General features: G+C 42.7%; 1 protein-coding gene across 2 annotated transcripts in view; it reads left to right on the top strand.

Moving 5' to 3' along the window:
• Positions 1 to 20,533, top strand: part of ATP8A2 (ATPase phospholipid transporting 8A2) — a 674,656-nt gene that overhangs the window by 211,610 nt on the left and 442,513 nt on the right. For both annotated transcript variants that reach the window (XM_074958618.1, XM_074958626.1), the window contains exon 24: positions 259 to 323. In XM_074958618.1, coding sequence (XP_074814719.1) covers positions 259 to 323 — 65 coding nt within the window. The remainder of the gene's footprint in view (positions 1 to 258; positions 324 to 20,533) is intronic.

Here is a 20,533-nt window from a genome sequence, read left to right as displayed (position 1 = left end):
GTCTGAGGGTACTTAACTTAAGGAAATAGATTGCTGTTAATGTGTGTCTCTGTATGCCACCCCTACAAAAACAAACAAAAAACCACTCCATTATTCATATTGCTAATCAGTTACTCACAATGGACTAGTCCTGTGAGTAACTGTTCACCGTGGAGCAATCTGGCCCTTCGAGATCCTCAAATAAAAGGTGCTATATCAAAAGTGAAATTAAAATATTCGTAATCTTTACAAGGAAACACTTGTTTTTATCTTTTACAGGGTATTCCTGCAGGCTTGTTTCTCAGAATATGTCTCTCATCCTAGTGAATGAAGATTCTTTGGATGTAAGTAATTCTTTCCGTGGAAGTTCTTGGTTCAATCCTTTATTTGGGTTGCATTTGTTTTATTTTCTCATTCTGCTTCAGGAATAGTTTAAAATCAGAGCTCATTTTAGAAAGCTACCAATCAACAACTTTCAGCTACGTGAAAAAGGGCTGGGGTGTACTAAGCTGTGTTTCTGTGGTCTTTCATCATAGAGCTGTAGAATTATTTCACTAAACTATCAAAACATGGAGCTCATGATCATTGGCTCATTACGTCAGTAGTTTTGCTTTTTACTTTGATACTGACTGCATTGGTCTAGGTTGGATATTAGGAAACACTATTTCACTAGGAGGATGGTGAAGCACTGGAATGGGTTACTCTCATAGTAGCCAGGCAAGGTACTAACAAACTTCAACAGGACTTTAAAAATAAAGTGGAAACCTCTTTTCCAAGCTGCTGCTGCCGCCTCAGTAGCTCTCCCTCAGCCTCTTCAACTCCTTCCCCCTCCTTCCTGTTTCCTGTCCTTTCAGACTCCCAACAGCCAATGCTCCCAGTTCTAATAATTACATACAACATCTAAACACCACATTCCCTCCTCTCTTAAGAAACTCTCCCAGTTACAATAAACATTTTGTTCTTGTGGTTAGAACAACATAGGAAACAAGGCACGATACTGTTGACAGAAATATTACACTAAAAACACTATAGATACTACATAACATAGTCTCTAGTCCAGACAGGTGGTCGTCTGGGTCTGACAGGCCGTCTCTCAAGCCCCGGTTCCAGTGCAATGTCTTGTTGTGTTGGCACTATGGGGAAGTCATCCAATGCAGACTGGGTGTTGGCATAATCTCCTCTTGGTCCATAGGCAGGTACAAGATAAGAAGCATTCCATACCCGCCCATCAGAAAGTCGATGGGTTCAAGGTCCCTTCTTCTCTATGATTTTAAGAGGAGCTGTGAATTTATGGTCCCCTTTGCGTAAAATTCCAGGTTTTTGTATTCTAACGAAGGAACCACACTGAAACTTTGGTTCCTTAGCACCCCGCCACTTGTCTGTGAAAGCCTTAGACTTTGCTTGGTTCTGTTCAACTGTTTTTCTCTTGTAATTGTCTGCAGCGATAGTGAACTTTTCTGCAAAGGAGTCACAGCCTGGACTGTGCCTCCTGTATGCAGGCTCATTATTTTGGCTTCAGCTGTAGCTGACTCAATCTGGGGAGCAATGGTTGTTGCTTTTTCTAGTGTAAGTTGTGGTTCTAGAAGTAAACGTTCTCTTACACGAAGCATGGTAGTTTTCTCAATGAACTAGTCTGTAATCAGCTCATCTGCCATATTCCCAAAGTCACAAGTTACGATCAGACTCCTCAGGGAAGCAATATACTGCATTATAGTCTCCCGTGGTTTCTGCTCACGCTGGTGAAATCTGTAGCGATTAGCTACTACATTCACTTTTGGCACAAAAAAGTTCTTTAATGCAGTGAGTGCAGTCTCATATTTATCGTCTGCAAGGGGAAAAGTGTAAAATATATGCTGCCCTTCTGCTCCAAGGCAGTGGATTAGCAGAGCATGCTTTCTTACTTCAGAAATCTCTGTAGCACTGATTGCAAGCAGAGTAGTCTCAAACCTATGGATCCAGGCAGTAAAAGCAATTGGAGGCTCACCTGGGCTTTGCAGAAAGGGTGCAGGTGGGTTCAGAGGCAGAAGATCCCATCCTCATGGCCAAAATGTTGTAGCAACCAGGCAAGATACTAACAAACTTCAACAGGACTTTATTTTTTAAAGTGGAAACCTCTTTACCAAGCTGCTGCTGCCCCCTCAGTAGCTCTCCCTCAGCCTCTTCAGCTCCTCCCCCATCCTTCCTGTTTCCTGTCCTTTCAGACTCCCAACAGCCAGTGCTCCCAATTCTAATAATTACAAGCAACATCAAAACACCACAGTTACCTAGGGAGGTTTTTAAGGCCTGGCTTGACAAAGCCCTGGCTGGGATGATTTAGTTGGGGATTGGTCCTGCTTTGAGCAGGGGATTAGACTAGATGACCTCCTGAGGTATCTTCCAACCCTAATCTTCTATGGTTCTGTGATTTAACAGATCAGTAGGAACAGGGCTGGGCTTTAATTAACATTTATTGTGCACACCTCAATTCCACTAGGAGGCTTCCTGCTAAGGGAAAACAAGTTAACCAAGGCGTTTCTTGTTCTCATAAAGCTGTATCCGACGTTAATGTTTTGGGCAACATTTAAGATGGTTGCAAATAGGCTGGGGAAATACACATATGTAAATTCACTGTGCAGTGCATATCATTTTGAGATGTAAGCAACATTAAAAGAGCATTGTAGTTGTTCATGTCCTCAGTCCTTGGCCCATGCGTAGTGAATGGAATTTTCCTCCAGTAGTACCGAAATAATTAGTTATGTGCTGAGGTGATCCACAGATCTTGTCTCCTTCTGAAATGCTGACGCCTGTGCTTTCTCTCCAATTCCACAAGCAGCTCACGTGTGGCTTGAACATCAGCAGTGGTTCTTGATATTGCCAAAGAGCTCATGAGAGCGCCTCCAAAAGGAGCCAGCTGGGAGAGATGTACAGATCTCTAACAGAGACTATGTCTACACTTATGGTGGCGTGCAGAGTACATACACTGCATGCCTCCCAGGCTGGGTGTGAATAGTAGTGTAGATGGAGAGGCACTGTTTAGGTGCGTACAGACACTACAGAGCCTTAGGGTATGTACCCTACATGGCTCTCTACACAACGAAGCATAGCCTACTCCGCTATTTTTAGCAGTTTAATGACCTGCCGGCAGCTAAAGTCTTTCCCTGCAGCCTCCCCCGCACCCAAGCCTTTCTCTGCTGCACGTTGCTACACTGCAGTATGGATGCAGCCTGTTTTTCACTGTGGTGTAAAGCTACGTGTATCCTACATCATGGGCAGTGGGTGAAGCTTCCCCTTGGGAAGGCTAGCCCCTTGCCGTGCCTTTTCCAGCCAAGGCCCCGCCCACGCCCACTGCTCTCATCCCCCTCCCCAGCCCCTGCTGGGGTGAGGTGGGGTTGAGAGTTCAGTCGGGGCCACAAGGGGGAGGCTGAGAGCTCAGCCCTGGCCAGGGTTGAGCTCTCAGCCCCAGCTAGGTCCGTGGCGGAGCTCTTGGCCCTGGTCAGAGCTCCGAGCCCAGAGCATCTTCCCCCACCCACTCCCAGCTGGGCGCCACAGTGGTGGAGCTCCAAGCCTGGAGCCCCCCTCACCCCCCGTTCTGCCCCTTCCCCTGTGGCTCCCCAGCTTCCGCAGCTGGGGAGAGGTGCCCCCAGCCCAGCCCAACCCAGCCCTGCTGGAGCTGTCGCAGGCGGGGAGGGGCGCCTCTCCCCCGGCTCTGAGCTGCTCTGGCTAGAGAGGGCTCGGGGGAGTAGTCTCTCCCTGCCGCAGCTCCCGGGCAGCCTGCACCCCAAACCCCTCTTCCTTGGCCCCACACCAGAGCCTTCACTCCCAGCTGGAGTTACCTCACCCCTTGTACCCCAACCCTCTGCCCCATCCCTGAGCCCCCTTCTGCACCCCAAAACCTCATCCCCAGCCACACCACAGAGTCCGCACCTCCAGCCAGAGCCCTCACCCACCCACACCCCAACCCTCTGTCCTAGCCCTGAGCCCCCTCCCACATTCCAAATCCCTCAGCCCCACCCCCGCCACACATCATCTCCATATTGGTGCATATAACAAAATTCATTCTGCACATGGATGTAAAAAATTAGTGGGAACACTGCAGGACACACCAACTCAAAGCAGCACCAGCCCTTGCCATAACAACAGATGTGAAACCTGCAGACATATCTCCACTGCTATGATTATCTATACCCCCCAAAACACACCATTCAAGATGAATGGTTCCTACACATGCCTGTCACAACATGGTGTTACCTCATCCGGTGCATTAACTGCCCCAATAACTATGTGGGTGAAACCAGACAATTACTATGCTCTTGAATGAACTCACACAGAAAAATGATAAAAGACAAAAACACCATCTCACCCATGGGCGAACACTTTTGACAAACTGATCACGCCTTATCTGACCTTTCTGTCCTTGTCCTCAAAGGAAACCTGAACAACATTTTCAAAAGATGTGCCTGGAGCTTAAATTCATAACTCTGCTAGACACCAAAATCATGGACTTAATAAAGACATTGAATTTATGCTTCATTACAACAATCTATAACCCACTAACCCTCCTTTGTCCTATGACAGTCAAGGTCTTAACTGCCCACTTCACCTTCAATGGTCTCTTGCAACATGTGTGAACTCCTTATCTATCCCGCCTTGTATTTAGCTGTGACACTTTGAGTACCTTTCCCAGACTTGAAGAAGAGCTCCGTGTAGCTCAAAAGCTTTGTCTCTTTCACCAACAGAAGTTGGTCCAGTAAAAGATATTACCTCACCCACCTTGTCCTGTTTCAGAGTAGCAGCCGTGTTAGTCTGTATCCGCAAAAAGAAAAGGAGTACTTGTGGCACCTTAGAGACTCAGAAAGTGAGCTGTAGCTCATGAAAGCTTATGCTCAAATAAATCTGTTAGTCTCTAAGGTGCCACAAGTACTCCTCCACCTTGTCCTGTAAATTAAATAGTTTCAATGCTGTTGTCCTCACTGAAACATAAACGTAATGATAATTAAAGCCCTCTGTCCGAAGCCTTCTAGCAACTCTTCATCATCAGCTTTATTGAAGAGCAGTCTCTGTTCATTTTTTAAAAATGGCTGTGGCAATGCTGTAAACAGCTTGAAAGACTTGAACTTGTTGAAAAAGTTTCAGACTTCTTTTAACATCTCCTTCAATGTGTCTCAAAATCAACAATTTAAAGAAATGGCTGAAACACTTCATCCTGGAAGGATAGACCGATTTAAACCTATGGTCCCACTGCTGAATGCTGCAAGTGAAGAAATGTGCGGGAGGAGGAAGAATTAAAAGAATCAACATTAATGCAGAATGGTTGGTCAGGCATGAGACTGTTACCAAATAATGGCTATAAGGATCTGTATAGGGAATGATGCATTCCTTGTTATTGATATTTATTCTGTGTCTGAAAAGAAAAACGCAGACTCTCTTCTGTACAGGTTGTTGAAAATGTGGTTCAAGAATGCAGAGAAAGGTATGGCAGAGGTTTTCCCCATTTGCTTAGACAATGGAAAATAAAATAAAAAATGTGGGAACTTCTTGGGCACACATACTTGTAAATTTCTGGGATGAAATCCTGGCTCCATTGAAGTCAGTGGGACTTGTGCCATGGACTTCAGTGGAGCCAGGATTGCACCCCTGATATGGGTGTTCAGCACTATTTATTTAAGCCATGAAAAGGAAGTATCAACTAACAGTTGTAACACCAATTTTGGAAGCTGAAAGAAATTTCTGAAAAAAGGAGGATTGATATCCCATCTTCTCGAAACAATCAAGGGCACTCTCAGGAAAATTGTGACTCTGCATTTGCATCCCACTACCCATAAAATGTTACATTTACGCTATGCACAAGGAGGATTTCGATCAAAACATCTCACACATTTTACATAAATAGAGAGACTTTCGGAAAGGCACTAAAATTACAAAAGCAGTTGAAGGAGATTTCAAAGGAATTTGACAGATTACAGGCTGATGCCACTGCTTCAGCCGTCTCTGTGGAATGCTGGCTTGATGTAATTAACAACATGAACTGGAGCCACATGAGGACAACATTAAAAAAAAAAAAAGTATTCAGAAAAGCTATGGAACTTTCCTGTTACTTAACCAACATGAGTGATACCAAATACAAAGGTCATACGTCTGGCCCATAGTAGAAAAGAAGAGGCTGAAATCTGGCTAATGGAATGTGTTGAGTTCCCCTCCATCTCTTTTACCATGTAAAACTGAAGATATAGACCTCTATCCCAAATCTGTGTTCGTCAAGGAGGTTATATCACAGTTTCTTGCTTTAAAATAGTAGTAAAAGTTAGCATTAAAATCACAAAAAGCAAGATAATTTAATTCAGAATTTGTCACATTTTATAAGTTCTGCACTCCTTTCTAGCCAGGTCACTGACAGTAAGACTTGATGGCAGTGGATTGGTTTGGTCAAAACTTCACAATAGTCTGTGCTGAAAAGCTAAATTGGTAAATCTGTATTGCTGTTTAAGGGCAAAAACTAGGCCTAACTACTTAGTAGATCAGGAACTTGATGATTGTGTTCTTGTTTTACATCCAGAATTTGAAAGCATTTCATTTGCACAACATGTGTCTTTCTCTGTTTGAGGAAGAGAAATATGCTTACAGATTTTATCACTTTTGTTTTATTTAATAGGACCTTTGTGGGGTTTCTCTTACCTAGGTGTGTTTTCCTTTGCCCCAGGGAAAAGAAGCAATTTTTTCCCTAATTGTATCCATTTATAAATATCAATTGATATAAATGTATCAATTAAAAAATTGAGGCAATCTTGAGGTTATATTGGATTGTCTGCTGCTTTTTATCCCGTCTACATCTGGGAAGGAGACCTAAGTGCTGGAACTAGGGGTGCTGGGGGTGCTGTTGCACCCCCTGACTTGAAGTAGTTTCCATCATATGCAGAGTTTACTGTTTGGTTCAATGGCTCTCAGCTCCCCCACTATACAAATTGTTCCAGCCCCCCTGCAAGGAGACTGCAATCTTTTTTCAGATGTAGATCTCCTCAGTGGTATTCTTGCCTCTATCACCTGGAAATTGGAGTGCTGCAATGCTCTCTGTACCTGAAAACTACTTGGAAACTGCTAGTGCAATTGCAATTTAAATGGTATCATTCTGTAGGGTGCAAAGATACTGGTGATGAGCATGGTACTGTAGAAGTACCCAGACATATGGTCATCCCCCCTTCCACTGCTCTGTCATAGCATGAGTTTGTTGACCATGCAGACGAGCTGCAGTGGCTGTTTTGCTTAAAGGTTGTTGAGTATTTTGGGATAGAAGGTGTCTGGGGAGCGCTATTGTTTTGTAAATTATACTCAAATAAATCGGGAAATAACATTAGAGAAGAATGGAATAAACACTGAAATTTATGGTTATCTTATCGCTATCATAAATCCTCTATTTATATTACTCTTGGTCATTAGTTTGTGATTAATTAAAATATTAGACGATAAAAGATAAACCATTGTAGGGTGCACTGATGTTCCTGTAGCCCACCCAGTTATCTCAGATGCCAGAGGAAGTTTGGAAAACCACAATGTCTGTCTTCAACCCAGTGAAAGAAGGTGTGAGTTTTTGGCTCTCGACATAGATTGCCCTGGTAGCTGTGATCTTGGTTAAGGACTTGATCTTGCAAAATGCTGAATGACCTCCAGTCCCATGGAATTTGAGAACTCACATAAGGTAAACACTTTGCAGAATTCAATCCTAGTGATTAAGCCTAGGCAAAACAACAACAACAACAACAAAAATCACTGGGAGAAGTTAAATTCATAGCAAGAGGTGCCCATTTACGCCTTTCCATGGCAGAGCAATGGAGGAATGATTTCAGAGAGCCTGCTTATCTTCTGCTGGTTTCAGCCAGTTATGCCAGCGCACACTGTCACAAGCCTTAAAAATATACATGAACAAAGAGACTACGGCCATTTTAAAGATGTGAAAGGTCAGTGCCTTCATTCTTTGTGCTTTTCTTTCCCCTAGCCTTGCTGCTTTAAAATAATTCTTTATAATTACAAATTTTAGCTGATGTGATTAACCTCTACCTTTTCCTGGCCTGTAACTTAGATAAATCAGACTTAGAAATGACAAACTAAATCTTCAGCCATAAATGTCTTCAGTCCAGTTCCTAAGAATGGGGTTGTAATAGCTCTCCAAGTGATTAAAGTTTGGAGGATGATAGTCACTTCTGTCAAACGTTCACTATGATTAGTGAAGAATTTCATTCAGAGCCCCCACTCATTAGTATTCTCAGAGTATTTAAGCATTAAGTGCTAGTTTTATACTTTGAAGAAACCACAAAATGTCCCCCCCGTTGACACTTTTATAGCAATGAATATTCCTCAGTAAGAATCTGCTTAATGAGAGCATTTCCTACTAACAACCTTGAAATCTTCAGCTAAATCAGTATGTAAATCTAATATTTTATATTATTCCTATTTTGCTTGCTTAGAATTTCTTGTAAATGCAAAAATGCTTTTGCAAAAAGACAGTATACAGTGTTCAGTTTTCCACTGTTATCTTCAGATATCACATATAATAAACAGCTGCTTCATATTCAGTGGATTTTATATAGGGCTGTTGATTAATCGTAGTTAACTTATGCGATTAACTCAACAAAATTAATCACGATTAAAAAAACTAATCGTGATTAATCACAGTTTTAATTGCACTGTTAAACAATAGAATACCAACTGAAATTTATTAAATATTTTGGATGTTTTTCTATATTTTCAAATATATTGATTTCAATTACAACACAGAAAACAAAGTGTACAGTACTTACTTTATATTATTTTGATTACAAATATTTGCACTGTAAAAATGATAAACAAAAGAAATAGTATTTTTCAATTCACCTCATACAAGTACCGTAGTGAAATCTCTTTATCATGAAAGCGTAACTTACAAAAGTACATTTTTTTGTTACTTAACACTCAAAACAAAACAATGTAAAACTTCAGAGCCTATAAGTTCACCCAGTCATACTTCTTGTTCAGGCAATCGCTAAGAGAAACAAGTTTGTTTACGTTTACAGGAGATAATGCTGCCCTCTTCTTATTTACAATGTCATAAGAAAGTGAGAACAGACATTTGCATGGCACTTTTGTAGCCGAAAACACTTTTGTTGTAAATACCATTGTAAGGTAATTTTCATGCCAGATATGTTAAACAGTCATATGCCTCTTCATGCTTTGGCCACCATTCCAGAGGACATGCTTCCATGATGATGGCAAAGAGTCCTGTGGCACCTTACAGACTAACAGACTTATTGGAGCATAAGCTTTCGTGGTTGAATACCCACTTCGTCGGATGCATGATGATGAAGCTCGTTAAAAAAAAGTGTTAATTAAATTTGTGACTGAACGCCTTGTGGGAGAATTGTATGTCTCCTGCTCTGTGTATTACCCATATTCTTCCATATATTTCATGTTATAGCAGTCTCGGATGATGACCCAGCACATGTTCATTTTAAGAACACCTTCACTGCAGATTTGACAAAACACAAAGAAGGTACCAATGTGAGATTACTAAAGATAGCTACAGCACTTGACCCAAGATTTAAGAATCTGAAGTGCTTTCCAAAATTTGATCAGGACTGGGTGTGGAGCATGCTGTCAGAAGTCTTAAAAGAGCAACACTCCTTTGTGGAAACTACAGAACCTGAACCACCAAAAAAGAAAATCAGCCTTCTGCTGGTGGCGTCTGACTCAGATGATGAAAATGAACATGCATTGATCTGCACTGCTTTGGATTGCTACCGAGCAGAGCCCATCATCAGCATGGAGGCATGTCCTCTGGAATGGATCATGAAGGGATATATGAATCTTTAGTGTCTCTGGCACGTAACTATCTTGCAACGCTGGATACAACAGTGCCATGCAAACACCTGGTCTCTCTTTCAAGTAACATTGTAATTAAGAAGTGGGCAGCATTATATCCTGTAAATGTAAACAAACTTGTTTGCCTGACCAATTGGCTGAACAAGAAGTAGGACTGAGCGGACTTGTAGGCTCTAAAGTTTTACACTGTTTTATTTTTGAATGCAGCTGTTTTTTTGTATATAATTCTACATTTGTAAGTTCAACTTTCATGATAAAGAGATTGCACTACAGTACTTGTATGAGGTGAATTGAAAAATACTATTTATTTTATTTTTACAGTGCAAATATTTATAATAAATAAATATAAAGTGAGCACTGTACACTTTGTATTCTGTGTTGGAATTTAAATCAGTATGTTTGAAAATATGGAAAACATCCAAAATATTTATATAAATAGTATTCTGTTATTAACAGTGCAATTAATCGTGATTAATTTTTTTAATCACTTGACAGTCCTGATTTTATTTATAGCAGATTTTGGATGGTTATAAAATCCAGCTATTCAGTGATGCGTAGAGGAAAAAGTGATACAGGAGCATCAGATGTCTTTCATAAACACCAGAACTAACAGGAACCCTGAAAACATTAAGGGCATACAGTGAGATAAACTTAGAAGGATCCATAGCTTGTCAGACAACCCAAGAACTTGTTGATTTATAACTGCTGGCCTCCTAAGTGAAGAAAATTGGTGATTACATGGTACGTCATGAATGTATGCCATGAGAAATATCTAATATCTTTGGTGGTTGTGGTGCTTGAGCTCAGATAACATGCTTCTCCACCATAACAAGCTAGCAAGTTTATTGTTGCAGAGCTACTGAAGCAGTATATCAAAGAAGTTATCATTACATCAGAGGCTTAAGTCAGTTGAATTTCTTCATCAGTAAGTTTTATTCTATGGTCAAGTTTCCAAGGGCAACTATCAGTGAGTTAGGTTCATTACACATTAAACTTTTCCAGTGACCTGGTTCTATTTTTAATTGAGCAGGGCTACTGAAATGCATCCAATACAAAAATGTTATGTGTACTTGACTAATAATGATTATCGTCACTTCCTTTATTTTGAAAGGAAGTCCTATTCTTCTTGACTGACTAACAGTTTATCCCTAATTTTCTTTTAAATTTAATGGTTTCTTAACAGAAATAATATTAATTATTTAATTTGTATATTGTATCAGTAGTAGAAATGGTTTAAACATATGGATACTATTTTAATTTAGCCATTTTGAATCTAGTATCAATACATTTTATCTTAAATTAAAATCCTATGAATTGGAAGTACATTTCATATATTCTACCTTCAAAATCATTAATCTAAAAGGTTTCAGAGTAACAGCCGTGTTAGTCTGTATTTGCAAAAAGAAAAGGAGTACTTGTGGCACCTTAGAGACTAACCAATTTATTTGAGCATGAGCTTTCGTGAGCTATAGCTCACTTCATCGGATGCATACTGTGGAAATTGCAGAAGACATTATATACACAGACACCATGAAACAATACGTCCTCCCACCCCGCTCTCCTGCTGGTAATAGCTTATCTAAAGTGATCATCAAGTTGGGCCATTTCCAGCACAAATCCAGGTTTTCTCACCCTCCGCCCCCCCACACACAAACTCACTCTCTTGCTGGTAATAGCCCATCCAAAGTGACCACTCTCTTCACAATGTGTATGATAATCAAGGTGGGCCATTTCCTGCACAAATCCAGGTTCTCTCACCTCCTCACCCCCCTCCAAAAACCACACACACAAACTCACTCTCCTGCTGGTAATAGCCTATCCAAAGAGACCACTCTCCTTACAACCTGCATGAAAATCAAGGTGGGCCATTTCCAGCACAAATACAGGTTCTCACCCCCCAAACCCCGCCCCCCCCACACAAACTCACTCTCCTGCTGGTAATAGCTTATCCAAAGTGACCACTCTCCCTACAATGTGCATGATAATCAAGGTGGGCCATTTCCAGCACAAATCCAGGTTTTCTCACCCCCCCACCCCCATACACACACAAACTCACTCTCCTGCTGGTAATAGCTCATCCAAAGTGACCACTCTCCCTACAATGTGCATGATAATCAAGGTGGGCCATTTCCAGCACAAATCCAGGTTTTCTCACCCCCCCCCCCCACAAACTCACTCTCCTGCTGGCAATAGCTCATCCAGACTGACCACTCTCCCCACAATGTGCATGACAATCAAGGTGGGCCACTTCCAGCATAAATCCAAGTTTAACCAGAACGTCTGGGGGGGGGGGTATGAAAAAACAAGGGGAAATAGGCTACCTTGCATAATGACTTAGCCACTCCCAGTCTAAGTGGGAGTGCTGGAAGTGGTCCACCTTGATTATCATGCACATTGTGGGGAGAGTGGTCACTTTGGATGAGCTATTACCAGCAGGAGAGTGAGTTTGTGTGTGTATGGGGGTGGGGGGGGCGAGAAAACCTGGATTTGTGCTGGAAATGGCCCACCTTGATTATCATGCACATTGTAGGGAGAGTGGTCACTTTGGATAAGCTATTACCAGCAGGAGAGTGAGTTTGTGTGTGTGTGTGTTGTTTTTTTTGGGGGGGGGAAGGGGGGGGTGAGAACCTGTATTTGTGCTGGAAATGGCCCACCTTGATTTTCATGCACGTTGTAAGGAGAGTGGTCACTTTGGACAGGCTATTACCAGCAGGAGAGTGAGTTTGTGTGTGTGGTTTTTGGAGGGGGGTGAGGAGGTGAGAGAACCTGGATTTGTGCAGGAAATGGCCCACCTTGATTATCATACACATTGTGAAGAGAGTGGTCACTTTGGATGGGCTATTACCAGCAAGAGAGTGAGTTTGTGTGTGGGGGGGCGGAGGGTGAGAAAACCTGGATTTGTGCTGGAAATGGCCCAACTTGATGATCACTTTAGATAAGCTATTACCAGCAGGAGAGTGGGGTGGGAGGAGGTATTGTTTCATGGTGTCTGTGTATATAATGTCTTCTGCAATTTCCACAGTATGCATCCGATGAAGTGAGCTGTAGCTCACGAAAGCTCATGCTCAAATAAATTGGTTAGTCTCTAAGGTGCCACAAGTACTCATTAATCTAAAAGTGAATCCTTACAAGACCCTAGTTGAGTTTGGAGCTTTTAAAAATGAATATACTTCCCCCTTGTGGGACTTTCTGTTTTATTCCTTGCCATGTGACAGTAGATGAGATGTGACTGAACAACTGTCTTTACTTGTTGAGTGGGTGCGTGTTTTTTAAATCATACTGTTGAGGGGGTGGGGGAACAACCCCAGTCACTTCTGTTCTTTTCCATTCCCAGTAGTTCTCTGAAAAGAATAATCCTGTACTTAGTTGAACTGAATTCCAGAAATTTACCATACTAATCTGCAAATGTTTTTGATCCCTTATAGATTTAAGACTACACACACACACATACATACTCGTACTCACTTGCTCACTTTTGCTCACACTTTCCTAATTGAGTTTTTAAGCTTGAAATCACTTAGAGTCTCTTAGATTCCATTTCTCTTTTTTTAACAAGGTTGGAAATTCACTGTAAAAAATAATCTTATTTTGCTGCTTTTGACCTGGAAAAATCTCTTTTGTCGATGTCTCAGTATAGACCCTGAATTGTGTGGGAGAATAGGGAAAAGGGTAAAAGAAATCTATCAGATACCCAAAGTAAAGGCCTTGAAAAACCCATGATATGGGCACATAAGGTTATGGGTAAGAAATACAGCATAAATTTCCACTTTCAAAAGCTGCAGAAGGGAGAGCTGGAAATAACATTTATCAGTTCTTGGGTTAAGGAGTATATAATTAGGTATGAATGAAGTAATGTTTTCTTTTATGGGTATAAAGGTATTCAGGGCCCAGTGTTGCACTCATTTTTCAGGCAGAATTCCCCTTGATTTCAATAGCTTTGCCTGTTTGAGGGGTATGGGATAGGAGGTTGCATATTAATTTGAGGTAATATATTAAAAAGTTGAGAGTTAAAGAAAGAAAGGAACAATGATTAGAGGAACAAACTTGGATAACATATTCCTGCAACCGTTACTTACATGAGTTGCCCTTTCTCATGCCATTAGTTCCAGTAGCCTGAGTGGGGCTACTCATGCAAGTAAAGATTATTCATATGTATAAAGATTTCTAGGTTTCTGATGATATTTATATGTGAGTTAAGAGTAAGCCCCTTTACGTTGGCTTGGGCAGCAGTAAATGCTTATATTCTCACACATATGAGGGACCACTGGCACATGCTGTATATTTGTGGAGTGGCTGAATTTAATATGGATGAGTGAATCTTCTAAAACTTGTTTGTTTTCAGATTGGTGCTCATCAGTGTTCATTTTTGAGTTGGTAAGTGTGTGGCTCTGTATCTGGGATTAATTAGTAGCATATGGGCAATATGTCTCACAAGACTTAGGCCTTGTGGTGCAGATGCATGTCCCATTGCACATGTTATGGTTTTGGGGCCTTTTAAAACTGGGATCTGTAGTTGTGGGGTCACAGGACTGCTCCTACTCATGTGCTTTATAAAAAATTGTGTCCTGCCGCTTAGGCAAGGGAAGGAGCCTGGAGAAACCCAGAGGCAGGGAAGGACCTGGGAGGGGGCTCTCTGCACCTGTCAGGCCAGAGAGGGACACATCTCCAGAGAGCAGGAACCAGATGGGGAGGAGCCTTAGCTAGGCTGTGAACCCCTGAAAGAAGCATTGTAAAGAGTGGGAATCATAGAATATCAGGGTTAAAAGGGACCTCAGGAAGTCATCTAGTCTAAACCCCTGCTCAAAGCAGGACCAGTTCCCAACTAAATCATCCCAGCCAGCGCTTTGTCAAACCTGACCTTGAAAACCTCTAAGGAAGGAGATTCCACCACCTCCCTAGATAACCCATTCCAGTGCTTCACCACCCTCCTAGTGAAAAAGTTTTTCCTAATATCCAACCTAAACCTCCCCCACTGCAACTTGAGACCATTACTCCTTGTTCTGTCATCTGCTACCACTGAGAACAGTCTAGATCCATCCTCTTTGGAACCCCCTTTCAGGTAGTTGAAAGCAGCTATCAAACCCCCCTCATTCTTCTCTTCTGCAGACTGAATAATCCCAGTTCCCTCAGCTTCTCCTCATAAATCATGTGTTCCAGTCCCCTAATCATTTTTATTGCCCTCTGCTGGACTCTCTCCAATTTGTCCACATCCTTTCTGTAGTGTGGGGTCCAAAGCTGGACGCAGTACTCCAGATGAGGCCTCACCAATGCCAAATAGAGGGAAATGATCACGTCCCTCAATCTGCTGGCAACGCTCCTACTTGTACAGCCCAAAATGCTGTTAGCCTTCTTAGCAACAAGGGCACACTGTTGACTCATGTCCAGCTTCTCATCCACTGTAACCCCTAGGTCCTTTTCTGCAGAACTGCTGCCTAGCCACTTGGTCCCTAGTCTGTAGCAGTTCATGGGATTCTTCTGTCCTAAGTGGAGGACTCTGCACTTGTCCTTGTTGAACCTCATCAGATTTCTTTTGGCCCTATCCTCTAATTTGTCTAGGTCCCTCTGTATCCTATCCCTACCCTCCAGTGTATCTACCACTCCTCCCAGTTTAGTGTCATCTGCAAACTTGCTGAGGGTGCAGTCCACGCCATCCTCCAGATCATTAGTGAAGATATTGAACAAAACTGGCCCCAGGACCGACCCTTGGGGCACTCCGCTTGATACTGGCCGTCAACTAGACATGGAGCCATTGATCACTACCCGTTGAGCCCGACGATCCTGCCAGCTTTCTATCCACCTTATAGTCCATTCATCCAGCCCATACTTCTTTAACTTGCTGGCAAGAATACTGTGGGAGACCGTATCAAAAGCTTTGCTAAAGTCAAGGAATAACGTGTCTACCGCTTTACCCTCATTCACAGAGCCAGTTATCTCATCATAGAAGACAATTTGGTTAGTCAGGCATGACTTTCCCTTGGTGAATCCATGCTGACTGTTCCTGATCACTTTCATTTCCTTGAAGTGCTTCAAAATGGTTTCCTGGAGGACCTGCTCCATGATTTTTCCAGGGACTGAGGTGAGGCTGACTGGCCTGTAGTTCCCCGGATTCTCCTTCTTCCCTTTTTTAAAGATGGGCACTACATTAGCCTTTTTCCAGTCATCCGGGACCTCCCTCGATCGCCATGAGTTTTCAAAGATAATGGCCAATGGCTCTGCAATCACATCCGCCAACTCCTTTAGCACCCACAGATGCAGGGATCCAGGGAACTTCTGGACAAAAGGACTAAGGCAAAACCCTGAGGGACAATTCATATTTTCTGGTGCCAGAAGGGGCCATTGTGATCATCCAGTCTGACCTCCTGTATAACACAGGCAACAGAACTTGCCCAAAGTAATCCTTAGAGAACATATTTTAGAAAAAGATCCAGTCTTGACAGAGAATTCGCCACAACTCTTGGTAAATTGTTCCAGTGGTTAATTACTCTCATTGTTAAAAATTTACACCTTATTTCCAGTCTGAATTTGTCTAGGTTTAACGTCCAGCTGTTGGATCGGGTTACACCTTTCTCTGCTAAATTGAAGAACCCATTATTAAATACTTATTCCCTGTGTAGATACAAAACTTAGCTTTCTTTCTTCGTTTAGCCAGCTCTCTTCTTCAACAGCCATTCACCTCTCTAACGAAGAGCATGAGAGACCCACAACTAGTTCCCTTCCAAACTCATTTTAACTGTGGCAGTGGGAATTACTTATATATAGCCTCCCCCACCACAGCATTCCTTGCCAGCCTGTAAGTCTCTTTCTGACTTAATCACGGTGTGAAGGTACGTACGCATGGAAAAGATATCTCATGGGGGTGAGGAGTTGGGGTGGAGGTTTCAGCCTTGCTGGCAAAGGCCTAACAAGATCCAGTGGCTGGATGTTGGACAAATTTAACCTTCAAATAAGATGCAGTTTCCTAGCAGTGGGAAGTAATTAAACATTGGAGCAGCTGACCTGGGGAGGTGGTGAACTCACCATTGCTTGGAGTCTTTAAAGTGAGATTAGATATCTTTCTAAAGATAGGCTTTAATCCAGCTTTTGGAAGAAAAATCTGCAGCCTGTTTTTGTGTGTGTGTGTGTGTGTGTGTGTGTGTGCGTGTGTGTGTGTTGGGCTGGATGGTCATGCTGGTCCCTTCTGGCTTTGAAGTCTGAATTTATGAATCCCCTTGTTCTTCCTCTTCCTCCATGGGCCAGGGGGAGAACAGGAAGCTCTCCATTGCCCTCAGCATGCTCATAACACTTGAAGGTCTTCATTATGACAATAACTATAATTAAATCTTATGCTTCAGAGGGTCACCTGAAGGAGCCAAGGAGGACTTTTTTCTCGCCAATGCTCAATTAACCAGATGTATTCTTGTTTTTCATGTTCCTCTGAAACATCAGGGATTGGCCATAACCTGAGATGGGACACCAAAAAGGGTGGACTAGTGCTCTGAGGCAGTGGTTCCCAAACTTGTTCCGCCGCTTCTGCAGGGAAAGCCCCTGGCGGGCCCGGCCGGTTTGTTTACCTGCCGCATCTGCAGGTTCGGCCGATCGCTGTTCCAGGCCAATGGGAGCTGCTGGAAGCGGCGCGGGCCAAGGGACGTACTGGCCACCGCTTCCAGCAGCTCCCATTGGCCTGGAGCAGCAAACCACGGCCACTGGGAGCCGCAATTGGCCGAACTTGCAGACCCGGCAGGTAAACAAACTGGCCCGGCCCGCCAGGGGCTTTCCCTGAACAAGTGGCGGAACAAGTTTGGGAACTGCTGCTCTGAGGTGGTACAGCGAATCCTCTTTCCTAGAAGCGTGGCTGGTGTGTCTTGCTTAAATGCTCAGGATCAACCTGATCACCAGATTTGGGGTTAAGAAGGAATTTTCCACTAGGTTGGCAGGGACCTTGGTGGTTTTTCACCTTCCTTCTCAACATGGCATGTGGATCATCTGTTAGGATCATGTGAGCATATCCCTCCTAATATATTTTAGGAGCCTCAGGCATTGGTGGCACCTCAGTCTCTCCTGTTCTCTGCCTGTGGCACACAACAGTTTAGTTTCTGGAGGACAAGTTATTGGGCTCAATATAGAGGCATCTGAATGGAATTTAATAACCTCTGTGTTACAGGAAGACAGATTAGATGATCTAAGGGCCCCTTCTGGGCTTAAACTCTATGAAACTCCCATGGTTCCTCAGGATTATGGTTTAGAATCCCTCAATTCTGGATGGAAACTGGAAATATGGCAGAGCTGGACCTGGAACCCACCATAAAGGACTGGCATGCCCTATGTCAGCCCCTCTATGCTGTCTTCCTGTATATAATTCCAGTTTGGATGGGTTAAATACCATTTAACCCTAGAGCACTCTAGATTTGAAGAGAACAGCTTGTCAGACTTGAGACCCTTAGATGGATTTCAACAAAAATAAGGGACTACACTAAATGTTTATGAACCTAATATTTTGGTTTATGTTTGTTTCAAAATTTGGGCAGAACTTGGGCTGGCATTTGATTTTGTGGCCAGTCATTCAATATCTACTACTTTCCTTTTTTATTTGTGGATATAATATGAACCCCAAGATATGTCTGTGATACCCATTTACAATTCTCATTGATGTTAAAAGATTGTGCACCTTTGGGCCACATTTTTAAAATTTGTTCCTGCATACTAATTGTAAGTACAAATCCAGGTACTTTAGCCTTCAGCCACCTGGCTTCAGGTGCAAGTACTCTGATAAGCACCTGTAATTCCTTATTTGAAGTTACAAAATGTGTTTACAAATTTTGTGCTTGCAAATTGCTTTCTATGAAAGGAAGGCTGTGCCTCAGCACTTGGAAAATGTATCCCTTCTTCCGAGGGCAGAATATGGCTCTTAGCACTACTTTGTGCTGTGTAAGCAGCCTTATAATAGCCAGAGATAGTTGGTGGAGAATTCCCCTTGCCTCAGGGAGCTCTCCACTGGAGAAAAGCTGGCAATGCAAGCTCTGCCACCCCTGGTATAAGGGGAGCAGGGGGCCTGCTCTAACTTCTATTGGGCCAAAGGGCTGAGAATCGCAGAGCCACAGCCAGTTGCCTGAGGCCACTACTCTCCACTACATCTGAGCACAGCTGTGAAGAATCAGAGCGCTCCTGTCTTATGCTTGTAAGCACAGACGCCAACTTTCTAATTTCCCCCAGGGATGCTTGACCCCCGCTCTGCCCTAGGCTCTGCCCCTACTCCACCCCTTTCTCCCCAGGCCTGGCCCCCCTCATACCAGCCCTGCCCCACCTCTTCCCACCTCACCTCTTCCTGCCCCCACTCCACGCCCACCATGCCTCAGCCCGTCCCATTCACCTCCCCAAGAGTGCCCCGCCCTCGCTCCGCCCCCTCCCCCAGCACCTCCTGCACACCGCTGAACAGCTGATCCATGGCAGGTGGGAGGCGCTGGGAGAGAGGGGAAGAAACTGATCAGTGGGGCTGGTGGTGGGTACTGAGCACCCACTATAATTTTTCCCTGGAGCACCCACAGAGTCGGCACCTATGCTTGTAAGTCAAAACATGATGTAAAATTTAAATAAAATAAGAGAACGTGATTTTGCGAAACAAAGCTAAGGGCAGGGGATTACCCAATCAGAAATGACTGTGGATGTAAAACTGGTTTATGGAATATTTTAATTGTAGTTTTAACAAAAGACAAACGATTTTAAACCAGTAAGGTAAAGTTCTAAAATGATAGGCTCAATTATTGTATGACAGAAAGGTTAGCTGGTTTCTTGGGAAAACAACTAGCTCCTTTATGCCAAGGTGAATGCTCAACGCTAGTACAGGTTTTAGAGTAGCAGCCGTGTTAGTCTGTATTCGCAAAAAGAAAAGGAGTACTTGTGGCACCTTAGAGACTAACAAATTTATTTGAGCATAAGCTTTCGTGAGCTACAGCTCACTTCATCGGATGAAGTGAGCTATAGCTCATGAAAGCTTATGCTCAAAATCTAGTACAGTTTACCCAAAATTCATTTTTATACTAGTTTAAGTTGTTTGTATACTGGTGGTATACAATTTCTTTTAATCATTTGTTTAATTTTTCTTGTGTATTTTCATTAAGTTAGACTTTGAATGAAACAGGATATTAAATTTGTTGTTTTTAGAAGTTGAATGTTTTGACATCTTGACTGATTTTAAATTTCTCAGTATTTTTATTATGATAAGCTTTTACGTCTTCTAATCGGCACAACATATTCCATTGTAATTAAGAATGGCAGACTGATGAAAAGTACAGAGAGGCTTCTTAGGCCACTAAACAGTGAAAAACAAGTCTACCTCCCACTTCCCTTTAGGGAGGTATTTTTAGAGGATAGTCCTGCTACTGATTTATTTATTGTGAATCTGGCATAAGTCTCAAAATTTTGTGAGGATATTTGATCCTAATCCTTGCAGCATGTGTTTAAAGAAGAGGGAAGAGACTGCTATCTCCATATTTTCCTGGGGATGAACTGAGCTCTACAGCTTGTAGGGAAGTACAGAGAGTGGGTGGAGACATAGCAGAGATGGCTGGTTGGTTGTGCAGGAAGTGAGTATGTGACACCATAATTATTGTGTTAGCTGATGCTACTCTGAATTTAAGCACCTAGGATAGATGCTGTTTAACACCTTTAGACACAGGCTAGTTGGTCAGGATTTGACCCTAGGTGGTAGTCTGCAAGAGTAGAGATATATGTAGAGGAAACTGCCCTATGGTTA

The sequence above is a fragment of the Natator depressus genome, chromosome 1, assembly GCF_965152275.1.
Source record: "Natator depressus isolate rNatDep1 chromosome 1, rNatDep2.hap1, whole genome shotgun sequence".
NCBI classification, from domain to species: domain Eukaryota; kingdom Metazoa; phylum Chordata; order Testudines; family Cheloniidae; genus Natator; species Natator depressus.
This window is presented reverse-complemented; position numbering and strand designations above follow the sequence as displayed.